General features: G+C 33.7%; 1 protein-coding gene across 1 annotated transcript in view; it reads left to right on the forward strand.

Moving 5' to 3' along the window:
• The window catches only part of CCDC73 (coiled-coil domain containing 73), a 192,696-nt gene that overhangs the window by 149,837 nt on the left and 15,548 nt on the right, over positions 1-27,311 (forward strand). Inside the window, exons 10-14 of the mRNA XM_079103074.1 lie at positions 10,773-10,901; positions 11,376-11,435; positions 12,209-12,313; positions 21,079-21,189; positions 24,676-24,810. Of these exons, the coding sequence (XP_078959200.1) occupies positions 10,773-10,901; positions 11,376-11,435; positions 12,209-12,313; positions 21,079-21,189; positions 24,676-24,810 (540 nt within the window). The remainder of the gene's footprint in view (positions 1-10,772; positions 10,902-11,375; positions 11,436-12,208; positions 12,314-21,078; positions 21,190-24,675; positions 24,811-27,311) is intronic.

The raw sequence follows: 27,311 nt of genomic DNA on the forward strand, positions 1-27,311 counted from the left end.
TTTTAATAGGAATTGATGCATTTTAGGATCTCCTACAAGATAACTGATTCCTATAGCTTCATATTTTCAGTTATTTGAAAAAGGTAGAAAAGCATAGAACTTTGCTGCATTTTGTAACATTGAAGAAGAAAAAAAATTTGAAAAACCAGTCTTCCTTGATTTATTTAAGAATTATAAGCTATATAAGTGAATATAAGTTTTAGCCATTTATGTCTTATTAATAGGACATTGTGTCTTAGGAGTAAACTTTGAATAGATCACTAGTACAAACTAAGTCATCTAATAATTTACTTTCTAAACTATTTGAATGTTTGCTTCTTCATATAGGTGTATCTTGCTTTGGGAAAACCTAATAAAATAATCAAGATTCAAAAATAATTGCCAGGTTTCCTTTAAAAGTTATCTTAGTACATAAAAAGCATTGAAAGCAAGATTTAGAAACAATATTATGTAAAGAAAAGTATATATCATATTAAAGTCCATATCATTGGTGTCTTTTTTTAAAAAATATTTTTTGTTGTAGATGGACACCATACCTTTATTTACTTATTTTCATGTGGTGCTGAGGATCAAACCCAGTGCCTCACATGTGCTAGGCAAGTGCTCTAACCACTGAGCCCTCATTGGTGTCTTTTTCTAAAAATAAAATCAGTTGAGCATAAGAGTTTTTTTTTTATTACTCTGATAGTATTTTACTAAATACTGCATAACAATATTAGTTAAGCATGTAAATCTGAGTGAGATTAAAACTTTATGACCCTCTCTCAGGTATTTTACCTTTGAATTAATTTCATAAATTTTAAAGAAATTAATTACCAAAACAACTAGATTTAGTTTTTGATCTTTCAGTATTCATAGTCATTTAAACAGTCATCTCATGTTTTAAAATATTTACCTGTGGTGGAAATGGTAAATCAATAAATTGTTCAATAAGTTAAGTCAAAAACCATTTGGCCTGGAATAATGATTTGTCTTATTTTTATAATTGTTGTTTAGCATATTCTTGACTCTGAACTTAGAATGCAGAAATAACCTATTTTAAACTCACAGTTTAGGAATGGTGGTTACAATAGTCAAGGTTATTTTTCAGCCATAAAATGTGTTGTTCTTTTAAAGTTAACATAATGCTAATTACTCACCATGTGGTAAACTTTGTTTTTCTAGTATTGGTAATAAAACTGCAGTGGTTTGTTCACAGTTAAACCAGGAGTATCTCTGTGTAACATGGTGGTCTAAAGTGCTGTGGTTGTTACCTTGAATGGAATGACGCTAACTGATTCAGTCAGTAATTGAGCCTCAGCATTACATTTAAGTCTACCACTTTCTTAAGGAAATCTTGCAAATTGACTGAACTGTTGTGCCATTAATAGTCTGTTTGGCAGACATTAACCAAGCATTTTTATTGCCATTTACTTTATCCTGGTGAATCAAATCTTCGATTTCATCAAATTCTATTTTAGATAAAAGTCAGTCATATTTTTCTTCATATGTTCATTTTTCTTTTCTGTTTATATCCATTCTAACTTTCAGTTCCTGTTAGATTTCTGAATCTATTAAGGTGCTATGGAATATAAACTAGTATAAAGTATAGTACTTTTTTGTTTACATGCATTAATTGTGCAAATTAATGGGTTTCACTGTGACATTTTCACATAAGTATACATACTGTATTGATCATGTCCACCATCCGTTTTGTACCTTTCTCTGAGGAACTTATTCAAGAAAACTCTTATGGGGCTGGGATTATGGCTCAGTGGTAGTATGCTTGCCTAGCATGTATGAGGCCCTGGGTTCAGTACCATAAAATAAATAAAGGTATTACGTCCAACTACAACTAAAAGTATATATATATATATGTTAAAAAAGAAAGAAAACTCTTACTAACCATGAGAAAATGAATCTTAATTCCTTAAATAAAATAATACTTAATCATTCATGACATTTATTAAAACTTCATAGTACTTTATTTTACAAGTAGGAAAAATTCTTCATCACACCGAAGTTATAACAATCAGAGAGTCCCTTATACTCAGCCTGGTAAATAGGTGACAGTGTCTAGCACATAGTAGATGCTTAGGAAATACTTCTTGCATGGATTATTACATGCCAGGGACTTTAAAAATTTTATTATCTGCATTTTACAGATAAGGAACTTGAAGCAGTATTAAGTAACTTGCCTAAAGTTACACAACAAGGAAAATAGAACCAAGATTGGAATGCAAACAAATTTGGCTCCAGAGCCTATGATCTTAACCATTCCACTTATGATAATAGAATAACAGGACAAGCAGTTCATCTGTATAATTTTCCTCTTCTGCATCATTCATGATAAATCATATATTTATTAAAAGAGGACATTGTTGACTACTCATACTCTTGAACTGCCTGCTTCTTATATGCCTAGATGGCAGTGCAGACTAGCTTGTCCGTAACCTGAAATTCATTGCCACTGAGCTTCCTTTCATTCAGCTCTCCACTTTCTGTACTCAGAGGACCCTTTTCTATGATATGTACCATCACATGCCCAAATCTGCTATCTCTAGTCCTTCATTCCAGTTAACTTCACTCAGTTCATTGGTCTGTTCTTGCCTATGTAGAATTCCCTGCATAATATTTCCCATTTATTCTGTTTACATTAACTTATCACTTCACCTTTTCTTTAAAACCAAACCTTTCAACTATAGTCATCTCAAGGAGGTGTACCACTCAGGACATACTGGTGTTTTCTCTTTTTCCTCCCTTTGTGTTCTCATTTGTAATACGAGTATAATAATACATACCTTTCCTGTTTAATACATGTGTGTAATAAATATAAGGTAGTAAAATACATGGAAGAGTTCTTCAGAAAGCTTTATTCACATGCTATAGAAATTTATGGACTAACTGTTACAAATGAAATTAAGTTTAAAATAAGATTAAAGCAGTTTTGACAGGCATCATAACTATAGGTGGGTTATTTGTACATATAGACCTTTAAGACAATTAAAACAACCTTTTTTGCTTTTTTTAATTCATTAATAAATGTTGTTTCCTCTATCTTAAAGTCATGTTTTCATCTTACTTTTTTCTGTAAACTAGAAATCTGTAGCTTTTCCTTCAAGAAAATGAAATGACATTCTTATAAACGATATTCTCTGAGTTATGCACCATGGCGCGTGCCTGCAGTTCCAGCTGCTTGGGAGGCTGAGGCAGGAGGATCACAAGTTCAAGGCTTGCCTCTATAACTTAGTGAGACCCTAACTTAAAAAATAGGGCTAGGAATGTAGCTTAGTGGTAGAGCACCCCTGGATTTAATCCCCAGTACCAGGAGAGGGAGAAAATCACATTCTCTGATTTTTTTAATCAGCCTGCTTCAAGGAAATTCATGTGTTAATATTGCTTGCTTGCAGTTTGACCCATACCAAATGGCTGTTTAATCTAAATATGTGAGCAGCAAACTGTGCTATCTGAGAAAGTATCTGAATAACTGAGACCACTGGGTTGCTGAAGAGATGCCTGTACTTTGTGAGCTCCCCAGTCTAGTGTGAGGGAAGGACAGCTGATAACTGGACAGGTAGTATTACCAGATACCACCGGACCAAAACCATTCCTTCTGTCTGCCACTGCCCCAAATGCAGTAGGAATGTTATCTCCTTCAGAGTTTCATCTGTTCCCTTATGGGCAGATGCTACCTGAAGTTCATATGGAATTCCAAAATTTCCACAAGACTTGATTTTTTCATAGTGACTGAGATCAGAAGTTGAACCCATCAGTATTCAACCCTGCAATGACTTCCTGATTTCAGGAGCAACACTGTTCTCTCTGTGACCCACTGTTTTTCTTTACCATCTGGAGCCTTTCAGGAGTTATTTTGAGATTACAATGAAATTCTTTCTGCTGGCTTCTAGTTCCAAATGGCCAGAGTCTCCAAAAGTCATTATCAATAACATCAACAAGAACAATTTTTTTGGTGTTACATAAACACCAGATTCAATCTTCATTTCAAGCAGTGAGTATTCAGTTCTGAGGCAACCAGGGTTTCTTCAGTATTTCAAAAATAACTTGTGTAGCATGACTTATAATATCTACTCCATTTGGTTCATAACAAGTCCAACGAAGCAAAATTTTGTAAGCATTTAACTGTTCCTCAGATCTGAGGATCATTATTGGCATCATGCTTAGAAAACTGTTCCACTTCTGGTGGGCAAAACTTATATCCTTTCTTGATGCCAGGATTCTTTTTAGAAAGGAACCAATCGCTAGTCTTCTACAATCCCACTCAAATTAGAGTCAGTTCACACTGGGGCATAATGAAAGCTGCCTCCCTCCATTTTCTGGTAAAAGCAGTTTTGATACCTGCTTCCGTAACAACTGAGAAATACAGCTGGTGATCTTATTGGAGATTGTAGCTGTTCCTTCCAGGTGATGCTTTCTAGATGCATGTTATAGTTATGATGTGAGGTGCCCCTCAAAAGGTCATGTGTGAGACAATTCAACAAGGTTCAAGGAGAAATGATTGGGTTATACTTTTAACCTAATCAGTGAATTAATCCCTGCTGGGATTAACTGAGTGGTAACTGGAGGCAGGAGGGGTGTGGCTGGAGGAAGTGGTTAATTGGGGGCGTGGCTATGGGGTATATATTTTGTGTCCAGAGAGTGGAATTTTTCTCTCTGCTTTCTGAAAACCACGTGGGCTGCTTCCTTCTGCCACAATGTTTGGCCTCCCCACAAGCCCAGAGAAATGGAGTCGGCCTTCTGTGGATTGAGATCTGTGAAACCATGAGCCCCTAAATAGACTTTTCCTCCTCTACAGTTGTTCTGGTCAGGTCTTAGTTGCAGCAGCAAAAAAGCTGACTAAAACAATGTATTTCCTACTGTAATTCGGTCCTTGCTCAGGCTTACAGGAGGACCTTTCCCTAGACTATTGATTGACTCTTTTTTTTTTATTTTTAAACCAATGTTCACTACCTCAGCTTTGCGGTTATCACAAATGAATGTGCTGGGGGCAGTGACCATGCTGGGAAGACAGGCTGGAATCTCTCATTTGCTTTTAAATGTCTTTTCCAATAGCAAAGACTGAAATTCCTTTGACTGATCAGTTGCTCTTTCTCCTTTAAGCTTGAACTGTATTTCAACAATGACTAGCTCTTTGCAAACTATTTATCCTCTACAGATCATCTCTAAATTTCATAGAACCATAGGGGTCAACTAATCTGATGGTTTTCATCTTTCTTTGAACTGCAGAACCCTTTGTTTAAACTGTAGATGCTCGGGATTGAAGCAAGTAAATGTAGAGCAGCTGCATTTGAAGGGAGAGTTGGAGGAACTGGAGCTATATATGTTGGCTACTATATGTTGGCTGCTTCATAAGCAGCCCTGGAAGAGTTCCATGGAACTGCCCAATTTTGAAAACTGTTAACTGGATTCAACATCTTTTTTTGGAGAAGGAACTGAGACCCAGAGAGAGTAGGTGAATTATTCACTGTCAAGCAACTTGTAAAAAAGATCCTTCACTTATTCTCACTTTCTTCTGTGTAATGTTTGTAATCAGTCATATTTTATTTTTTTTCAGTAATATTTTAAACAATCTGAAACTTTTACAGTGTTAGCTAAAACTCTTCTTAGGGTGGACATGGTGATCATTTCACAACACTTTTTCTACCTCAGATGATCAGTCTAAGCCAATTAATACCACTTTATTCTTCATGCCAATGTTTGGTTCAGGAATGAGCATGTAGATGGTCAAAGTATGTAATTTGCATGTACTAATATGCCACAGTGAAACTCATTCTGTGTAATTAAAATGCATTAATTAAAAAAAAAAAAAAAGAATGAGCATGTGATTTAATTCTGGCAAGCAGGAGGTGGTTCAAGGAAAGCTTTTTTCTTTCTCTTTAGAAAGAGTTCCAGAATGAGACAGTCACAGTATAATATCTCTTTGTATTGGTCCATAGAACTAGAGTCCCATGAGTGGAAACTGGAGAAATTAAGATAATTAGTTTTTGGTAACACACATTTGGTGCCCAAATCAGCAAGCATTAGAACCTACCTAACTTTGGCTACCATGTTATGTGAGTGAATTTACTTACTGTTTGGTAGGTTAGTTAAGATTTTCTGATACTTTTAACCAAAGCATCCCAATGGTATTCTCACACTGCTTTTCATTACAGAATGTTGTGTTTTGTACAAATGATGAGGTTTTAAAAAAAAAAAGTAAAGGAAGTTTAAAACGTATAATTAGTTTTATGACATTTATGTAAAAGTGATCTATTTAGAGCTCTTCTGGGACTCTAACAAATTAATTCCTCTGGCTCTCTCATTATTCCTTTTTCTCCTGTTTCTCCAAAACACTGCCCTCAGATCTGTGTTTTTCTTTTCTCATTATCTGTCTTTCATTGAGTTTATATTCATTAATTCAGTCATTTACTTCATGTAGATGACTTTATTTATATACACATTTCCTGCCTTTCTTTTCTTTTAAGTTTTAAAATTATTTATCTATTTACTTAATTTTAGAAATAGGGTCTTGCTTTATTACCCAGTCTAATCTTGAACTCTTAGGCTCAAGTGATCCACCTGCCTCGTCCTTCTGAGTAGCTGGGACTATAAACATATGTTACTACGCTTGATTCTCCAGTTCTATATTTTCAACTGACTGTAGGTTAGTTCCTTTTGTGATTTTAATTTTGGGGTTAATTACATATTGGATTCTTTACTATTCAATTACCCCCTCCCCCCAAAAAATTCATACAACTCTCTTTTCAAAAGAAACCATCTTGCTACTTGTGAAGGTAAGTCATTACTGGAACATTGAAACATTCTTTGGGGAAATTTTTGGGTGCTACCATTTATAATTTGAAAACTATATATATATAAATAAAAGATGTCTTTTGAGACTAGTAACAGCCTTGCTAGGTGCAGTGGTGGTGGCATGTGCCTGCAATTCCAGTGACTTGGGAGGCTGAGGCAGGAGGATTGAAAGTTTGAGACTAGCTTTAGCAATTTAATTTAGCAAGATCCTAAGCAACTTAGTGAGACAGTGTCTCAAAATATAAAAATAAAAAAGGACTGAGGTTGTGACTCAGTGTTAAAGTGCCCTTGGGTCAAATCCCCAGTAAAACACACTGCCCCCACTCCCCCCAAAAAAGAATAGTAACAGCCTCTGACTCAGGCTTAATGATTTGTGCCTTTTGGCTTTCTTAAGAGTCTGTCTCACAATACTTTCTCTTAAATGTAATTTTAAAAGGTATTTCATCTCTTTATCAGTGAAGCAGATTTTCCATTTTTATATTTGTCTTTCATATTTCATTCCCTCTTTTCATTTTGTCTACCTTCACCTAGACACTCTGAAATCTTTTATCTTCATTCCCTTTGTTCAGTTGATTATATTTTTCTTTAGAATGTCTCATATCTCTCATTCCCCATTTTTAAATAGTATAGACACTCATCATCTCATGTCTGAATTAATGTAATAGCTTCTTAGCCAGTATTCTTTTCTCCAGATTTCATTCACTCTTTTTGACAGTTCACTGAGATACTGGTTTAATGTGCGAGTTATAGGTGCCTGATACAGAGTAGGTACCTGGTGTATGTAGAAGGAATGATAGGTTGAGTAGTTCTCCTTTGCCCACCAGATCAAGTCTCAAACTTCTTTCATTGACTTTCCAGAGCTTTTGTGGTTTGCCCATTCTACATAGTCAACATGGTTTCCTGCTCTTCCTGACAGATGTGTTCCATCTATTTTAACCAAAATCTTTGTGGCCATTAGTATTCTTAGTTCTTCCTTCCTTTTTGCTTTTGCTTTCCTCTACCTTTGCTCCCACCCTTGAAATGCCTTCTCTCAATTTTGTTTATATTGAACAGGGTTTGGGCAAGAAACAGATGGCACATTGAATTGGTAATTGAGAAAGGTTTAATGAAGAAGCTATTTGCATAATTGTGGAAAGAGTTAAGGGAGAGACCAACAAGGGATGGTAAAACACCCAAGGATAAAAGTAGTAGGGAATTTATTACCATGTCTTGAAGGGGCAAGGGAATAAAGCAGATGCCGAAATGTGGCAAGAACTAGCTATGGTTATTAAAGAAGGCCATGAGTGAGAAACTGTGACTTGGTAAAGAGACAGAACCATTGTCAAATTGTGATTAGGTAAGGCAGGAGCTGGGAAAGTACCTCAATCTCTTTCTCTTCTGAGCCTGCTGATACACTGGTGCCTCCTACAGATTTAATCCAACAAGGAGTCAGAGGGCACAGTGGGGTTTCCTGTACCAACGAGATCAGCCACACAGGGCACAAAGCAGTGTATAGAAAGGGTGGAAAGTGAATCAGGAAAGTGAATTGGAGGATATTCAATCTACTATTCATTCTTTAAGGCCCAGTTCAAGCCTGCCTCTTCTCCTTCATTCCAGACTTTATTTCATTACTTTAGTACATGCTGATTATTCTCATTATGTCAGGATATTAATTTGTCTTCTTGTTCTTCTGAGAAGAGAGTCCTTTGACCCACATGATTACTTTTAGCAGTCACTTTATGCAATGCACATATCCAAAGGTGGTATGTGAGCTAAGACTAATGAGTCCTTTCTTCTGGATTTTGAAATGTGATATAATTGGGTGAATTTTCTCTTGATGGCTGAAACTATAACATGTAGAACTCGGAGGTATTGGCAGCCCTGTTTTCCATTGCTCCTGTTTCAGCTTCTTGATATCACACTCTTGGATTTCCTCCTACCTTGGTTAACCAGACTGCTCAGCCATTTGAGGTGAATAGTGGAGTTCCTTAGGACTCAGTCATTTGTCATTTTCTGTCTAATTACTTATTTCCATAACTTTAAATGTTATTTTGAAAACAACATAACACATTTTTTAAAAATAGAAAACACTAATCAGCACAATAAACAAAAAAAAAAGTTGTGTAACTTTAACCATCCTAAAGTTTCAGCTTTTGATTTTTGACTAAAGAGTCAAGAGTTTGTTGCTTAAGGTAGTTCATAAGCCAAAACTTAAAAAAATTTGAAGTATATTTGTCAGGATTCTTAATTATAAGCTGACTTAGCAAAGGAATTTATTGGAAGAATGCTGATCATCTCAGACTTGAAAAATCATTAGGAACAAGAGAAATCATGCAGTATATCTAAGACCACAGCATAAAACCAGCTTCTACTGCCGATTACTGTATACTACATCTTGTACCATCACAGCTCACCATAATGGTTGCACTACTCTTGGGGAGGCATCATTGTTGCCCATGGAAGCTTGAAGTTACTAGCACTGCATACAGTGCATACAGCATACAGATTTGCAATAATCATTGTTCTTTGTAATAGTCGGTCCTGATCCAACATCCAAGACTTGTGCATCTCATTAGCAGAGTCTGGTCTCAAGCTTATAAAGCAAGTATCTGACATTTTAGCTTCTCTGGTTGGCAGTGGGCTCTTATAATGCAGAGTTCTTCCAGAATACAAAGGGAGCTCAGAAGCTGTGTAATCAAGACTATAAAAATCACTCCTTGACTATTTAATAGATACACAGAACAGCAGTACAGTCAGTTGCATGCTAACTCAGAAGTTTGTCAGGATTTTAATGTGATTGGTATCTGCCAAATTAAATGGGACTGAAATAGTTCACAAATGAAGACTTATTTCATAATCCTAAATTCTGTCCTCTGCAACACTGCCAAAGTTATTTTTTTTTAAAAGCAAGTCTTGTTTTATCATTCTCTTTTTCAAAATCCTTCAGTAGGGAGAGGGGATGGGAATAGAAAAGACAATAGAATGAATATGACATAACTTTCCTATGTTCATCTGATGAACACACGACCAGTGAAACTCTACATCAAGTACAACCACAAGAATTGGATACTAATTAGAATAACTTATATTCCATGTTTGTATAATATGTCAAGATACACTCTACTGTCATATATATCTAAAAAGAACAAATAAAAACCGAAACAGAACAGAACCAAAGTGCTTCAGTGGTTAATTCGCATTGTCCCTAGAATAAAATTCTTTACTTGACATACAAAGTCCTCTCAATATTTGAATCCTGCCACATGTCTAGCAATGGTTACCAATATATTCCCCTTACCCTTCTGATAATTTATCTTTAAAGACTAAATACTACCTTTCTGGGTAATTCTTTCTCAATGTCTGTAACTAAACTATTTCCTTCTTTATGCTTCTTATACATTTCTGTAATACTTTATATTTTAATTTCTTACTTGATGCTAATGAAATTGAGAATTGAGAATCATGTATTATCATTTTTGTTATTTCAGAAAAATTTATTTTTCAGTACTGGGGATTGAGCCATTGGGCAATCTACCACTGAACTACAACTTCCAGTCCTTTTTAGTTTTTAGTTTGAGACAGTGTCTCCCTAAGTTGCTTATGGCCTCACTAAATTGCTGAGGCTGGCCTCAAACTTGCGATCCTCCAGCCTTTGCCTCCCAAGTCACTGGTATAACAGATGTGTGCCACCATGACTGGCTATCTCAGAAGATGTTTATTGAATAAATAGTGAATGAAAATGTTCTCTCTTCTGGTTGGTTAGTTTGTACTTTTTATCCCCATGTGATTGGCCTTGCTTTTTCTATTAGCCACATGTTGCATTCCCAGCGAGGCTAATCTTGTAAGGGAGCTGCAAGAGGCAAACCTTGCTATGCTGGTAATATTATCTTGATATATAAATTATAATTATAGGTTTAAAGATGAACTTTGACATTGTCAGGAAAGTACCTTCCCTTGATGAAATATGTATACTGAATTTTCTGTTTGATGTTTCTTACATTAAGGAACTGAAAAAGGTAGCTTCTGACTTGATAAAATCCAAGGTCACATGTCAGTATAAGATGGGAGAAGAAAACATCAGTCTAAAAATTAAAGAACAGAAATTTGAAGAACTTCAAGAAAGACTCAACATGGTATATGATTAAATGTATTCAAGTTTATAAAATTAATATTTTTAATTTATGAGAATTTTAGGATTAAGCACAAAAAGTTTCTTCTTTGCAAAGTTGCTATACATAGTAAGAATTCAAGGTATTATGAATTTGCTTTTTTAAAAATTATTAGATAATTTTTGCCATTAGCAAGGACAATAAAATTGGCTGTGACCATTTTATTTCCACTTTGGTTTTGGATAATCTCATAGTACAATAGTGTCTCCAAAGAGCTTTGGATATGAGAGATTTTGTAGTTTAAACCTTTACAAGTTTGTACAAGTCTATATTGAATTCTCATAGCTTCATCAGTTCACTAGAGCTACTGTTTCAACCACAAACAAGTGTGGGTACTCTGAATAACAGGTCATGTCATTCTCAAGTTTTTTAAGCACTGAAGTGAACGTACAATTTGAATTTTATACCATAACTTTAAAATTATTCAAATTTTTGAAGGAATTGGAATTAAATAAGAAGATTAATGATGAAATTACCCATACTCAAGAAGAAAAACAGGTAAGCAATCAGATATTTATGAAATCAGTAAATATTTTAAAATCAGCTAGTGTGGGAAATAAAAAAGTAACACATGGAATCATGCCTACTTAGGTCAATGTGTAGCAAATTATAAGCTCTCAGTTAGATGTAATAGTCACATACATACTCCAATTTTTGAAAGATCAGTTTTTTCTTTGTTCAGACCAGTGGTGACCTAACAGGTAGTTATTGAAGCATATTTTTTAGGACATTATTCTCTCATATGAATCTATACATAGTGCTTGCTTTTTAAGAACATTATCTCTCATATGAATCTGGTATTTATAATCCTGTTTTTTAAAAAAGGTACATGAAAGAAAACTCCTTCTTTTTCTTCTGCTTTTTCTCCATTTGATTCATGACATCTAGTCCATTATAACATCTTATAATGTAGCCCATCTGACATTTTAATAGAGATTAGAGATCTATTTGCTATTTGTAGGGGGCAAGTCAACAAAAGTTCATTTTATTTTGAATTCTTCACACTTTTCAATAGTGTCACAGAATTATGGTCCCCAAAACAAAAACAAAAATAAAAAACTCAATTATTTAAGGGACTCTTGGAGATAGTATTTTTTTTTCAAAATTATGTAAAAAGTGTTTTAGATTTTTAATTATAAAATTTGCCATTAGTTTAATATAGTTTAAGTATTGAAATTATAAAGATAATGAGTTAAGAAACTAGAAAATGTATATGAAGAATGAGTTTAGACATACACATTTAAAATTGATGTATTTATGTATTTTTAAAGGGCATCATCATTTCTTTTCAACATATGCAGCAGTTACTTCAGCAACAAATTCAGGCTAATACTGAAATGGATGCAGAATTGAAGGTGCTAAAAGAAAATAATCAGGTCTCTCTCTATATACATATATATATATTCTACACACATGTATGTATATGCTATTTTAGTATATTTCTATCTAATGAGCTTTGCCTGCTTAATTATATTCATCTGTGCAATTTTGTTGAGCTTTTTAATTTTTAGGAGCAAGATACTGGATTCCGTCAACTTTTTTATCGGTGTCTAAAGTAATGAACTTATATTTTTAAATACTTAAGTAACTAAGAACTAAATTCCATCAAGTGTCTGACTTCATTTTATAATAAGATGTATGGAAGTTTTCTTTGTTTTAGAATTGTGGCCAAGGTCTAAAACAGAAAATACAAGGTGAAAGTATCATCTACATTGTAAAAAGCAGTCAGCCAGTTCTCAGAAGTTCAGGGCCGATCTGAGTTCACAGGAATATGATAGCATAGCACTGTTGCCACATTCATCCGAGTTCCTCTTCCCCATACATATATAAGAACATTATTGGGGAGGGGAAGACATTGTGGTCACTGATATTTTGATAGTGCAGGTTTCAAAAAGAGAGGCTTTCTCTTACCTCTGTATTGGAAGGGGATGATGCTCAGTATTGGAGTCTACAAGAAAATCCCTTATAATGATAGAAGTATAAGAAAGAGAGGCTGCCCCTTGTTCCTCGGATGAACACGTGAGATCCATTTCTGGTGTTGTCAGTAGAGTAAAATGATTTTATGTTTTGTAAATTAAGTCTGATGGGACAGTGGAGCATGTGCCAGAGGCTTGTAGCCTTAGTTCAGACATTTTCTTATCTCCGTTGCTTCCCAGTTTTGGTCTTAAACCCTGCCTGGCTTTCTTTCTGCTCCTTTTCTTCCACCATTGGCAGGTTGTTGGCTCACATTTGTGGTGAAAGACCTGTGTTTTGATGTTGACCTTTACTTCTTGGTAGAGACGTAGGTATAGGCAGGGAAGGTCTCAGTTGGCTGCACATACCCTCCAGCACTTCAGGTTGACGCGTGGCAACAACTATTCATGTTCCAAGTTGTCATTACTTTGGTATGGTAGACAGGTGACTTTTCAGGGGCAGAATGAGTTTACAGTCATTCTGCATCCTATCCCTGCCTAGCAGTTGGAATCCCTTCAGAGTCGCCCATCTGCCATAGGCTAGAGTAGAGGTCCCAGGGGAAGGGAAGATTGACTTCCCTGATCTGACCAGAACATGGTGCATGAGTCTAGCATTTGGAAGGAAGAAGGGAAACCTGGTAGCTGGTGGGACATATTCATGGTGAGTTGGGTGATGAGGCCACTAGACACTTGTGAGGGTCTGCATTTACTCTGTTTTCCCTTGCTCAAGAAATCATGCCATTAAGTAGAAAATAAAAACCACTCTCGCAAGTTGAGAGAGAAAGGGTGGGAGGAACTTCAAAGAAAGGAAAAAATTTATATTTTTGTGGTTTTAATAGTTTTTTTCCCTTCCTTTTTTTTTTTTTTTTTTTTTCATTTTGTACCAAGTCACACATATTATGTAGTCCAACATCACTGAATGGAACCACATTTAACCTGAGCAATGCCTTTTATCTCCTTACCATTGATATTCTATGTCTTGTGCTGTACGGAGAGTTTCACCTGCCTTATTTCTCTTGCCCGTCCCCAGTACTATAGGAGTTAGACTTAGAAGAGGGAGAAGAGGGAGGTGGTATGCTACAGTCAAACTTCTCTCTCCCTTAGTATCTTCACCTATTCTAATAAAAGACTAGTAAAAACAGTTTCTTTGGATGTTCAATTATGAGCAAGACCCCTCTACCACCTCCCATACCCACCCTATAATTGGATAATAGGTTCTACCATTTCTCTAATATATTGAACCTTCTCCCAAGAAACATAACTTACCTAAATTCTTTGAGTAACATTATCAAAAGCATCCCCTTATTCATAGAAAAGAGTTGAAACAGATTTTTAAGGTAAAGAAAATATTAGAGATTTACTAATCAAACCATTTCAGTTCACAATGAAATAGAGACCCAGAAAATATAAACTGTCATATAAGCCCTTGTAATTAGTGGCAAAACTTGAATTAAACCTATTTTCTGGTTTTAATCAGGCATTGTTTTTAACAACTTCATACTGTTAATATATTTTTTCCTAAATCTAAGGAGAGCTGCTTATTTTGTTAGACCAGTTATACTAAGGCAGCTCTTAATTGTCTTTTCATGAGCTCTAATTCCAATTCTTAAGTATTATTGAATTTTAAAGAGCCAGTAGTAGTCATAAATGTATAGTTGTGGGTTTCTTCTAAGTTAACAATGACTATCATTATGGGCCCAGGATATTTTAACTATGACTACTGGTATCTTGGTAAACAAAACACCTTAATTATCACAATTAGTACTTCTTCCTTGATAGTGTATAGAGAAGCTAGATTTCCAACAGTAAAAATTCAAAATATTGTAAAAAATAGAACTGTCAACTTATTTTGAGAAGTAAGGACATTAAAAAACAAGCAATACTATCTATCATCACTATCATTTCAAAAATGAACATTTTAACATCAAAGGTATATTAAGGACATAATCTCAAGATAAAGGACAGTTCTTTACAAGAAAAGTCATTTAATGGCCTTATATTGACATTTTTTTTCCATGGACTAGTGAAAATTTTGTCATGGATCAGTACTTGTCTGCAGACTAGTGTCTGAGAACCACTGATATATAGCATAACAAAATATTAATGTTGAACTGTTGCTAAGGATTATGCTGCATAGATCGCAAGTGTTTTCTTGAGGAGCATTCTAATTCCACCTGCACTAAAAGGGATCATTACTCTTGATAATGGCCAACTGTTTTTCAGTGCTTTGCAATCATGCTGTCATCTGTCTTACTTTTTTAGTAGTAAATTTTAGAGTCTAGAGACCTAAAGTCTCAAGATAGAAAATATTTTCTACTGTCATTTAATTGTGGTTTAGACTAGCTGTAAGAATAGTTCTGTTCCTATAGGCACATTATTAAGAAGAATAATTTTGCTAGTTTTATTCCTCTAGTTACAGTGCTAACATTGTACTAATTAGGATAAATTATTGAGTTTTTGATAGATTAAAACATTAGCAGATGATTTTATTTTGACTTTCTGTAATATCCTTTTTTTTTTTTAATCACAAAAGACTGTCAGGTTTGCTAATCTAATTACAAGTAATACCAAATAATTTCCTGATAGAATATAAAATTCATAAGGGCAGCAACATTTTCAGTGATATAGTATATGAGCATAAAATGGCATTTGGCACACAATAGTAACTCATTCTTTTTTTTTAGATACCAAGGATTGAACTCAGGGGCACTCAACCACTGAGCCACCTCCCCAGCCCTGTTTTGTATTTTATTTAGAGACAGGGTCTCACCAAGTTGCTTAGCACCGCACTTTTGCTGAGGCTGGTTTTGAACTTAACAATCCTCCTATCTCAGCCTCCAGAGCTGCTGGGATTACAGGTGTGTGCCACGGTGCCTAGCAGGAGCTCATTCTTATTAAATGAATGGATGATTAACAGTGAATAAATTCATATTCTTTCTGAGTTCAGATATTGCTTGCTTAGGGCTTCTGGCTAAACAATGACTTGAACACACATTCACTTCTACCTACTTCTGAATCTGCAATAAATGACCTTAATAAATCCCAAGGACAAGGAAACAGGGGAGAAAACAATAAAAATAGTATTTTTAAAAGTGGGAACCAGTTGGACAATTGGTAATTTATTTACACAGAATAGGAAATAGAAACGTAAGTCAAAGATGCAGAAAGAAGGGCTAAGGATGTGGTTCAGTTGTAAAGGGCTTGCCTAGAATGCACGAGAGACACTGGGTTTGTTCTCCAGCCCTTCCCCCTCCCTACTGCAGCACACACAAAAATAATAAATCAGAAATGATCAGTAATTATAAGTATCATGTGCTTGTAGAAGTAGGGTGTGCCGTTGAAACCCCAAACTGGAGGATTATATAAGAAGCTATTGCAAACCTAGATTCTCTTCTACACCCAGTACAAATAGTCACTGTCTCTCTCCTACTTAGCAGGAGGTTGGAAATTTGTGCTATGGAGTTTGAAGGATAGCTGAGGAAACTAACCTGCCAGGAAAAAAAGACAATAGCTGCAGCAGTTAAACTTTCCAAATGATATACTTCATCCAGGTCAACCCACAGTGACAATCGCCATTTGACAAAACTTGAAACAGCTTTTAAATACTTCATTCTTACTATGAACAGGTAGTTAAGTACTACTGGACACTTGAAGAAAGCCTCTAACATGAAAAACAGAACAACAACAACAAAAAAAAAACCCAAGAATGATTCCCAAATATTCTATTTCTTTGAGGCTATTGTGAATGGGGTGGTTTTCTTAATTTCTCTTTCAGTAGATTCATCACTAATGTATAAGAACACAATTTATTATCTCCTGCTACTTTGTTGAATTCATTTATGAGTTCTAGAAGTTTTCTGGTGGAGTTTTTTTTGGGTCTTCTAAATATAGAATCATGTTATTGGCAAATAGGGATAGTTTGTGCTCTTCTTTTCCTATTTGTATCCCTTTAATTTCTTCTGTCTAATTGCTCTAGCTAGAATTTCAAGGACGATGTTGAATAAAAGTGCTGAAAGAAATTGAAAAAGATCTTAGAAGATGGGAAGATCTTCCATGCTCATGAATAGGAGAATTAACATTGTCAAAATGATCATACTGCCAAAAGTGTTATACAGATTTAATGCAATTACTATTAAAATTCCAAGAACATTCTTCATAGAAATAGAAAAAGCAGTCATGAAATTTATTTGGAAAAATAAGAGACTCAGAATAGCCAAAGCAATCCTTAGCAAGAAAAGTGAAGCAGGAGGCATCAACAATACCAGACCTTAAATTATAGTACAGAGCTATAGTAGCAAAAAATGGCATGGTATTGGCACCAAAACAGTCATGCACACCAATGGTACAGAACAGAAGATACAGAGACAAACATAAATTCAGTTATCTCATACTAGATAAAGGTACCAAAAACATGCATTAGAGAAAAGATAGACTCTTCAACAAATGGTGCTAGGAAAATTGGAAATCCATATGTTGCAAAATGAAGTTAAACCTCTGTCTCTCACCCTGTGCAAAACTTAAAGTGGATCAAGGACTTAGGAATTAGACCGGAGACCCTGTACCTAAGAGAAGAAAAAACAGGCCCAAATCTACATTATGTCGGTTTAGGAACCGACTTCCTTAACAAAACTAAAGTGCAAGAAGTAAAATCAAGAATCAATAAATGGGATGGAATCAAACTAAAAAGCTTCTTCACAGCAAAGGAAACAATCAAGAGTGTGAAAAGAGAGCTTACAGAATGGGAGAAAATCTTTGCCACCTGTACCTCAGATAGAGCATTAATCTCCAGGATATATAAAGAACTCGAAAAATTTAACACCAAAAATATAATTATAATAACCCAATCAATAAATGGGCAAAGGAACTGAACAAACACTTCACAGAAGAAGAAATACAGTCAGTCAACAAATATATGAAAAAGCATTCAACATCTTTAGCAGTTAGAGAAGTACAAATTAAAACTACATTGAGATTTCATCTCACTCCAGTCAGAATGGCAGCTGTCAAGAATACAGGCAACAATAAATGTTGGTGATGATGTGGGGAAAAAGATACATTCATACATTGCTGGTGGAACTGCAGATTGGTACAGCCACTCTAGAAAGCAGTATGGAGATTCCTCAGAAAACTTGTAATGGAACCTCCCTTTGACCCAGTTATCCCACTCCTCTGTTTATACCCAAATGACTTAAAATCAGCATCCTACAGTGACACATCAATGTATATAGCAGCTCAATTCTCAATAGCTAAACTATGGAGCCAGCCTAAGTGCCTTTCAACACATACATACAATGGGATACTGTTCAGCCACAAAGAGAAATGAAATTATGGCATTTGCTGGTAAATGGATGGAACTGAAGACTGTTATGTTAAGTGAAATAAGCCAGTCTCAAAAAACCAAAGGCTGAATGTTCTCTCTGATATGCAGATGCTAACTCACAATAAGGGGGGGTGCAATAGGGAAGAATAGAAGTACTTTGGATTAGACAAAGGGAAATGAAGGGAAGGGAGGGGGAATGGGAATAGGAAAAGTGGTAGAATGAATTGAACATTGCTTTCCTATGTGCATATATATAAGGACATGACCAGTGTAATTCTACATTGTGTACAACCAGAAGAATAAGTTATACTCCCTATATGTATAACATGTCAAAATGTATTCTACTGTCATATATAACTAATAAGAACAAATGAAAAAACAATAGTGAAAAACCATGTTAAAACTAATATATAATCTACAAAACAAGAATTAGGAGTCCATAGAGTAACACTAATGGAATAAAAATGTAATTAAAGATTGGAGGATAATGTTGATATCTCTATAAAAGTTGATGTCTCTATAATGTTATTCTTCTCTAAAGTAGAACCAAAAAACTTAGAAGATGGAAAATGAGAGAGAAAGAAAATTAGGGGGTCAGTCCAAAGAGTCTAGTTTCAGAGAAACAATGGAGAAAATGGAGGGAGAAAAAATATATCTATTTTTATAATACAAAAGGTTACCTAGGCCTGAACAATATGATTTCATAATGATACTAATGCATATCATTATGAAATTTTGTCTTGCACATAAAAAGATCATTCTAAAATTCTCTGCAGAAAAACAGTAGATTATATACAAAGGATTAAGGATGATAATGGCAACATATTTGCTTTAGACTTTTTAATGATATTATTGGAATATAGAAGAAAATTATCACGCCTGCTGAAATTGGGAAGAACTGCTGAATACAGTAGAACTGTATTCAGCTAGTATTTTGCCAAGTATTTTGCTAGTATAATTGCCAAGTATTGGAAGAACAAACACATTTTTTGGACATGCAGGGTCTCAAAAAATTTACCATCTGTGTCTCCTTTATTGAAAAGTAACAAAGTTTGCTCAACCAAGAAAAGGGAGTAAACCAAAAGAGGAAACCATGGGGTCTAGGAAACAGGAAGATATGCAACACAAGAGAGAAGGGAATCCTCATTGATTACCTGCTGTGTACAGCAGACTGAGAGCAATCAATCCAAATTGTAATGCAAGGATGTGGTGTGTTCAAAACAACTGAAACTGAGAGAATACTTGAAGAAGGTAGTTTCTTTTAGATGGGTACATGGGACAAGAAATGATTCACATTTCTAGTACCGATTTAAGAACATGACATTTTCTTCCTAGATCTTCCCCTTAGGTTACCTCTGCAACTCAAATGTAAGCCATTCAAGTACTGCAGTCTTGATTTTCTATGTCTTTTTATTGTTTAAATCTGCTTGTTCAATATCAGTCTTCATAAATATTTCTGAATAAAAAAAGAACACATTGCTTTTGGTCATTTATTATTACTAGGATAGAGACTAGTATATTCTCCCATCTCTTCCCTAAACTTTTGTGTCTATCTTTTAAAATACAGTAGTTATCAATATAAATACTGTAAAATATTTGTTGGAATGCTAAAGTACTGTCTTAATTATACACTACTGTAAATATTTAGAAACATACCCATTGTTTTATATAGCTATAAATTAAGGAAATGTATCTTGTATAAACATATTTACTTTATCCTGAAATAGAGGCACTCAAAACAGGTATTCATCTGGGTGCTCTCAAAGTGCATAGTTTATGAAATAGAGGAGAATTTTCATGTTACAAGTTGTAAAATGCTCTTTTGTTAGATGAGTTGCCATAATTTTTGAATAATTACATATTTTCATATTGATACTTTAGACATAATTGAGAACTCTTTAAAGAGTAATTGAGAAGCCTTTAAAATGAGATTGATCTATGTATAATAGTATAAAAAGTAAGCAAAACATCATTTTGTTTAATCTGTATTTAGAAATACACATATACTTGTACAATTATAGGCAGTTCTATAACTATAGAAAAAATGCTTAAGTGATATTTTGGGGAAGGAGAACTAATAGAGGATAATTTTACCTTTTCTTTGGATTTCCTTTTGTGTAGCTTGAAATTTTTACCAAGCATACATCTAATAAACAGATTAACTTAAAGGTCAGATGTATTAGATGTGTAGATAAAAGTTACTATTTTTACAGGAGTTTATTTGGGTTATAAGCAGACATGGAATAAACTTAATAATATTGGTGACATGGATTTAATAGTTCAAAAACCATAGTCTTAGAAAATACTTGGTACTATTTTTAGTTTTTAAGGGTTTTATTTGATGGGGGGGCAGGCAGTAGTGTGGTAGAGTCTTAAATTTATGAAGTAATTAAGTTAATATAATAAATAGTTGTTATGCTTAAAAAGTATGAGTTTGAAGTTAAATTTTTATTTAAGGACTTTCTAGCCAGCTAATTTCAAAAATAAACAGTAAAGAAAAAATATTCTGTGATAGTTAAAAATTTTTTTAGTAGGGTTAGGCTGGATTATGCTACATTTCGTACTTTTCACTGCTGTACTTTATATTACTTTTTCAGTACATTAAAACTTATGCAGTGAAACTGAATAATGGCAATGTTTTTATACCCTTTTATAGCCATTTCTTTATCATAACCTCCCCCTATTTCCTGTTAGCTAAACTATAAGCACCTTTCTGTTAATTTATGAAAATTATTGTTGAGATAGCACATTATCACTGATCTGTATGGCACTTTCAGCATGTTCAAAGCAAAGGTCCAAGCAACATAAAACACATCAAAATTCATTAATGTGGTATTGATTATTTTTTGGATAATTAATTTTATTGCAGACCCTTGAAAGAGATAATGAGCTGCAAAGGGAGAAGGTGAAAGAAAATGAAGAAAAGTTCCTTAATCTTCAGAATGAGCATGAGAAAGCACAAGGAACTTGGAAGAGACATGTAGGTTTATTAAACTATAAAGTATTAAAATATTTTAAATAGCTGTGGACATTTAAAATAACTATTAAGTGCCAAGAAAATATTGCAAAAATAATAAAAGAACAAAGTCAGACACGTTTTCTTCTTGCACTATTTCCAAAAAGTGAGTCCTTTTTAAAATCTATAAATTTCATTGATTTCCCTGTAATGTTTTCATGCATAAAAGATCATACATACATGTCTGTATGTTTACATATATATACATATGTGCATATATGAATATATATCAAATGACCTTCCATATGTGGCAAAGAAAATTTGCCTTTTCATCAAACCATTACATTGTATTTTGGTAAATGATTAAAATAAAGAATTACGTATGTACTGTTGTTAGCTGTTTGCTTTCCTCAGCAGTTTTGTTGAGATATATTAGAGCCATGTTTTGAACATGTATGCAGTAGTTGAGTTCTGTTTTATTAACATCTATAAACATTATTATTTCCATAAACCAAAATTGTTTATTTTTAATAAACATTTTTGTAAGCATTTATTTTAATTTTGGTGAAGTAGATAAAATAATACTATAAATGACATAAATTCAAGTTGTGAAATATAAAGGTTTACTTTAAAGATTGGTGGACCACAAAATTGACTATTCTATTTTAATATCAATTTTCATTACCTTTTCAATTCTTTTTAAAGAATTAACACAACTGGCTGGGGCTATAGCATACATGAAGCCCTGGATTTAATCTCTAGCTTTCCAAAAAAACAATAGAAAGTCACTACTTACGAGTTTAGGAAGTGATATTTTTGAAATGTATGATTATATTTTAAACTATTATATTAATTAAAATACATGCAATATTGTTATAGTAATATAATATGTATATTAATATCAGCTTTGTAACATTTTTTGTACATGATTTTGTTTGATTTATGATACAAATAACTCTTGATTTGGTTCATTTCTGGCTAACATGTTTTCTTACTTTATAGTTTGGAGAGACCAAGTAAGTCATTGCTGATGATTTTGATAAGCTTTCCTCAAATCTAAGAAATGTATTTTGTACTCAATTATGTGACAATACTAAAAAAGGCTTAATAATCTCTACCAGTTAAAGTTTACCATTAAGGAATAAACATAGTAACTTTAATCTCCACTGCATCCCAGTACTTTCTTCTCGTTCCCAATGTTTAAAAGATCATGGAAATGGTACTGTCAGGATAAAGAAAATTATAAAGTGCAAAATATGTATATATGTATAAACTGAAATATGTGAAATATGCCACAAAACAAATTGGTTGAGCTAAGAAAGTTAAACATTCATTTTCTCTGTTAAGACTATAAAAATGACTTTCTCCCAAGAAAAACAATGATTGATTGATTATTTATTTATGAATGCATGCTGGGGGCCTAACCAGGGCTTTGTGCATGCTTAATAAGCAAGTGCTTTACCTCTGAACTACATCCCCAATCCTGGGTTATTCATTTTAGGAAGTGAGAAATAGTAACTGGGTCAAGAACAAAAAACAAAAATGAACGTGAATAGAGTACCTTTGGGGACTGAGGAGAGAATGCTGGTGTAATGTGAGAGACTGAAAATGGGCAGAAGAGCAAATCACTACAGCAAGGACTAAAGGAGATAGGAGAGGATGGGATAAAGAAATAAAAGCAAGAATCAATAACTGGGATAGATTCAAACTAAAAGCTTTCTCTCAGCAAAGAAAACTGTCAGCAATGTGAAGAGAGAGCCTACAGAGTGGGAGAAAATCTTTGCCACTCATACTGCAGATAGAGCACTAATTTCCAGAATATATAAAGAACTCAAAAAACTTCACAACAAGAATACAAATAACCTGATCAACAAATGGGCTAAGGAAATGAACAGACACTTCACAGAAGAAGATCTACAAGCAGTTAACAGATATATGAAAAAATGTTCAACATCTCTAGTAATAAGAGAAATGCAAATCAAAACTACCCTAAGATTCCATCTCACCCCAATTAGAATTGCGATTATCAAGAATGCAAGCAGCAATAGGTGTTGGCGAGGATATGGGGAAAAAGGTACACTCATACATTGTTGGTGGGGTTGCAAATTAGTGCAGCCACCCTGGAAAGCAGTGTGGAGATTCCTTAGAAAACTTGGAATGGAACCACAATTTGACCCAGCTATCCCACTCCTTGGCTTATACCCAAGGGACTTAAAATCAGCATACTACAGTGATGCAGCCACAACAATGTTCATAGCTGCTCAATTCACAATAGCCAGATTGTGGAACCAACCTAGATGCCCTTCAATTGATGAATGGATAAGGAAACTGTAATATATATATATATATATATATATATATATACACACACACACACACACACACACACACACACACATATGTATACATATATATCACACACATATACATATATATCATATATCATATATATACATATATATACATACAATGTAATATTACTCAGCCATAAAGAATAATAAAATTATGGCATTTGCAAGGAAATGGATGAAGTTGGAGAATATCATGCTAAGTGAGATAAACCAATCTCAAAAAACCAAAGGACGAATGATCTCTCTGAGAAGCAGATGATGATACATAATGGGGGGTGGGAGGGAGGCAAGAATGGAGGAAGGAGGGACTGTACAGAGGGAGAAAAGGGGTGGGAGGGGTGGGGGGGAGGAAAAAATAACAATGAATCAAACACCATTACCCTTTGTAAATGTATGATTACACAAATGGTATGCCTCTACTTCATGTACAAACAGAGAAACAAGTTGTACCCCATTTGTTTACAATAAAAAAAAAAAGAACACATGGAGAGATTAGTCTTGGGAAAGATAGATTAAAAGATGGTTAGAAATAGATGAGATGAAGGGAAAGCAATGTGAGTTTATACCTGCTGGCTTCTAGAAGGACTGTCACATTGTGGGATTAATGATAGGAGTTTTAAACATTTTTAAGAGAAAATGATAATCGTTGATTTAAAAATGATGTTCTTTCTCTTTAGTGGAACTGTGTCTCATATTTAAGGCTTCTACAAAAGAATACTTCCCCAGGAAAAAGATTATTTTGTAGGCAGCGTAAGTTCAAGTTGTAGATGTAAATATCAGGCTAAAGTGCCAGATTCCGTTGTATCACTAGGGCTCAGTATTCTTCACCTAGCTTAGTTAAAATCTCATCCAATTTGCAACAACAAAAGAAAACTTTATGGAAGCAATAAAGATATAACTTTTGTAGAATTTTTATAAATAAAAATTATAAATTTTCATTTATAATAAGAGGTGGCTTAGTGAGGTAGTTAAAAATAGTTTGTAAACTTTCATGAGTATGCAATCATGTTTATTAAATGCTCAGAATAATTCCAATAACTGGTATTTAATATTATTAGTTATTTTGTGATTGTTTTTATTTTTTCACTATTTCTACAAATGTTAATATTTTAGATAAAATGTTTATATACTTGCTCATTTTGGTTAAATGTTATAATAGGTTGAAGAACTTAATGGAGAAATTAATAAGATTAAAAATGAATTATCATCACTTAAAGAAATTCATATTAAGTTACAAGAACATTACAACAAGTTATGCTGTCAGAAAAAAGTTGAGGAAGACGAGATGTTTCAGGTAAAATTAAAAAATGTTGGGAAGTACAACCTGTATCATTGATGATTTTCTCCATATTTTTAGTTTCTCAGCTTTTAAAACACGAGTATACCTATGTTGTCTGTAATAAGTTTTTAGTTAACTTGTGTGCAGACCCTTTTTTAACTTGATGAATAAATTATTTTTCTTTTGACAGGCTCTTGATATAAGGATGAAGAGTAACTTTTGGGATGTGGATTTCTAATTGTTTGTGGACACACATTTATTGAAAAGACTAATTTTTCTACCATTATACCTTGGTACTTTCTTTGAAAATCAGTTGATCAAATATCTGCAGGGCTATTTCTTGACTCTTTATCATGTTCCATTGATTTCATATCTGTATTTAAGCCAATATCACATTGTTTTATTAGTGTTGCTTTAAAATGTAGTACAAGATTCTTCCATTTTCTTGTTCTTTTTCAACTTTTTTTTTTTTTTTTTTTTTTTTTTTGCTATTTTAAGTCTTTTACATTTCTGTATGACATTTAGAATCAGTTTTTCCATTTCTAAAAGGAGGTCTGTGGAATTTTGATTGGGATTGTGCTAAATCTATAGATTAATTTGTGAAGAATTGTGAACATGACAATATTGAATCTGATAGTCAATAAATATGGTATTGCTTTCCATTTTGGGGAACATTTAAAAATACTTCTCAAAATTGTTTTAAATATTTGGTTAAATTTATATCTGAGTATTTCATGTTTTGGAATCCTGTTGTATTTTTTGTTTGGTTTCATGCTGGGGATTTGGTGCTGGGGATTGAATACAGGGCCTCATGCATGCTAAGCACCCATTCTACCACACCTTACCCAGCCCCCTTGGGATCCTTTTGTAAGTAGTATTGTAAGTTTTTGTTTTTTCTAACTGTTCATTCCTTGCATAAAGAAGTATAGTTGATTTTCGTACATTGACCTCATTTTAAAATGTTTCGTTATAGTGGTTTAGTATAGTATGCATTAAAAATTTTTTTTAATCTCAACTGCATTAGCTAGGACGCTCTAGTACAGTGTTGAATAAAATTTGTGATACTAAGCATTCTTGCCTTCTCATTTCAGATGGAGAGTATTCAGTATTACCTCATTTTGTGTTATGATAGCTATTGTCTTTTTGCTTATATTCTTTGTCAGGTTGAGAAAGTTTTCTTCTATTCCTGGTTTACTGAGCTTTTATCATGAATGATTTTTTACCACAAATGGGTATAAAATTTTGTCAAATACTTTTTATTTATCTATTAAGATAAATAATTTTTAAAAAATTTAAAATTTAAAACAGAATTTAAAACAGAATTTTTAAAAAATTCTGTTACTATTAATTAGCTTACTTGTTTTCCAGATGTTAAAATAACCTTGCTTTCCTGGGATAAAGTCTAATCAGTCATAATGTTTTATCCTTTTTATATATGACTGAATTTGAATTGTTAATTCTTTGCTAAAGATTTAGCATTGACAAGCAATATTAGCCTATGAGTTTTATTTTGTTTTCTTTACTATTTGTTTGGTTTTTGTGTGGAGAGAAATACTGACAACCTTATAAATTGAGTTGGAAAATATTTTTTCCTCCTATATTTCCTGGAAAAGTTTGTGTGGAATTGGTATCATTTCCTCATTTCTTTATTAACTGTTACAATTCACCAGTAAAGCTGTTTGGGCTTTTTCTTTGTTGTAATATTTTAAATAAATTATTTAAATTATTTATAGGGCTATTCAGATTCTCAATTACTTACTATGTTGATGTGCAGAAAAAAGATACCATAGCAGACCTATGAAAGCTGTCCTTAGAAAAGTTGGCCTTTGGCTGATGCCTGGAAGCGTTGAAAGGATTCTCCCCATTTCCTGATAAGAGTAGCTGACAGTGCCTTCACTATTTTAGTACAGAAAATATGGCTTTTCTGGACATTTCTTTCTGGGAATCTGGAGTTTTGGCATGAGCTAGGTAGAGGATACCTGCATGACCAACCCCTCCAAAACACCTCAGACACTAAGTCTCTAATGAGCTTCCCGGGTAGATTAGTGATTCATGTATGTTGTCACAAGTCAGTGCTGTAGGAATTAGGCATGTCCTTTATGACTTTACTAGGAGATGACCCTTGAAAGCTGGTACTTAGTTTTCTCTAGACTTTACTTCATGTGACTTTTCCTTTGCCTATTTTGGTTTTTATCCTTTTGTTGTAATAAATTTTAGCCATGAGTATACTATATATTGAATATATAGCAATATATATATATATTTATTTATTTAGAGAGAGAGAGAGAGAAATACTATATATTGAACCTTGTGTGTCTTCCTAGAAAATCACTAATCCTGAAGGTGATCTCGGGGACCCCCAACACAGTTTGGGTAATTTTTGTCTTTCAGTAAGTTTGTCCTTTCCATAGTTGCCAAATCTATTGACTAAGAGTTGCTCATAGTATTCCTTTATCATTATAGTCTTTTGTAGGATATGCATTAATGTCTCTCATTCTTGAAATCAGCAATTTGAG

The sequence above is a fragment of the Sciurus vulgaris genome (assembly GCF_902686455.1).
Source record: "Sciurus vulgaris genome assembly, chromosome: 11".
In the NCBI taxonomy this organism is placed as follows: Eukaryota; Metazoa; Chordata; class Mammalia; order Rodentia; family Sciuridae; genus Sciurus; species Sciurus vulgaris.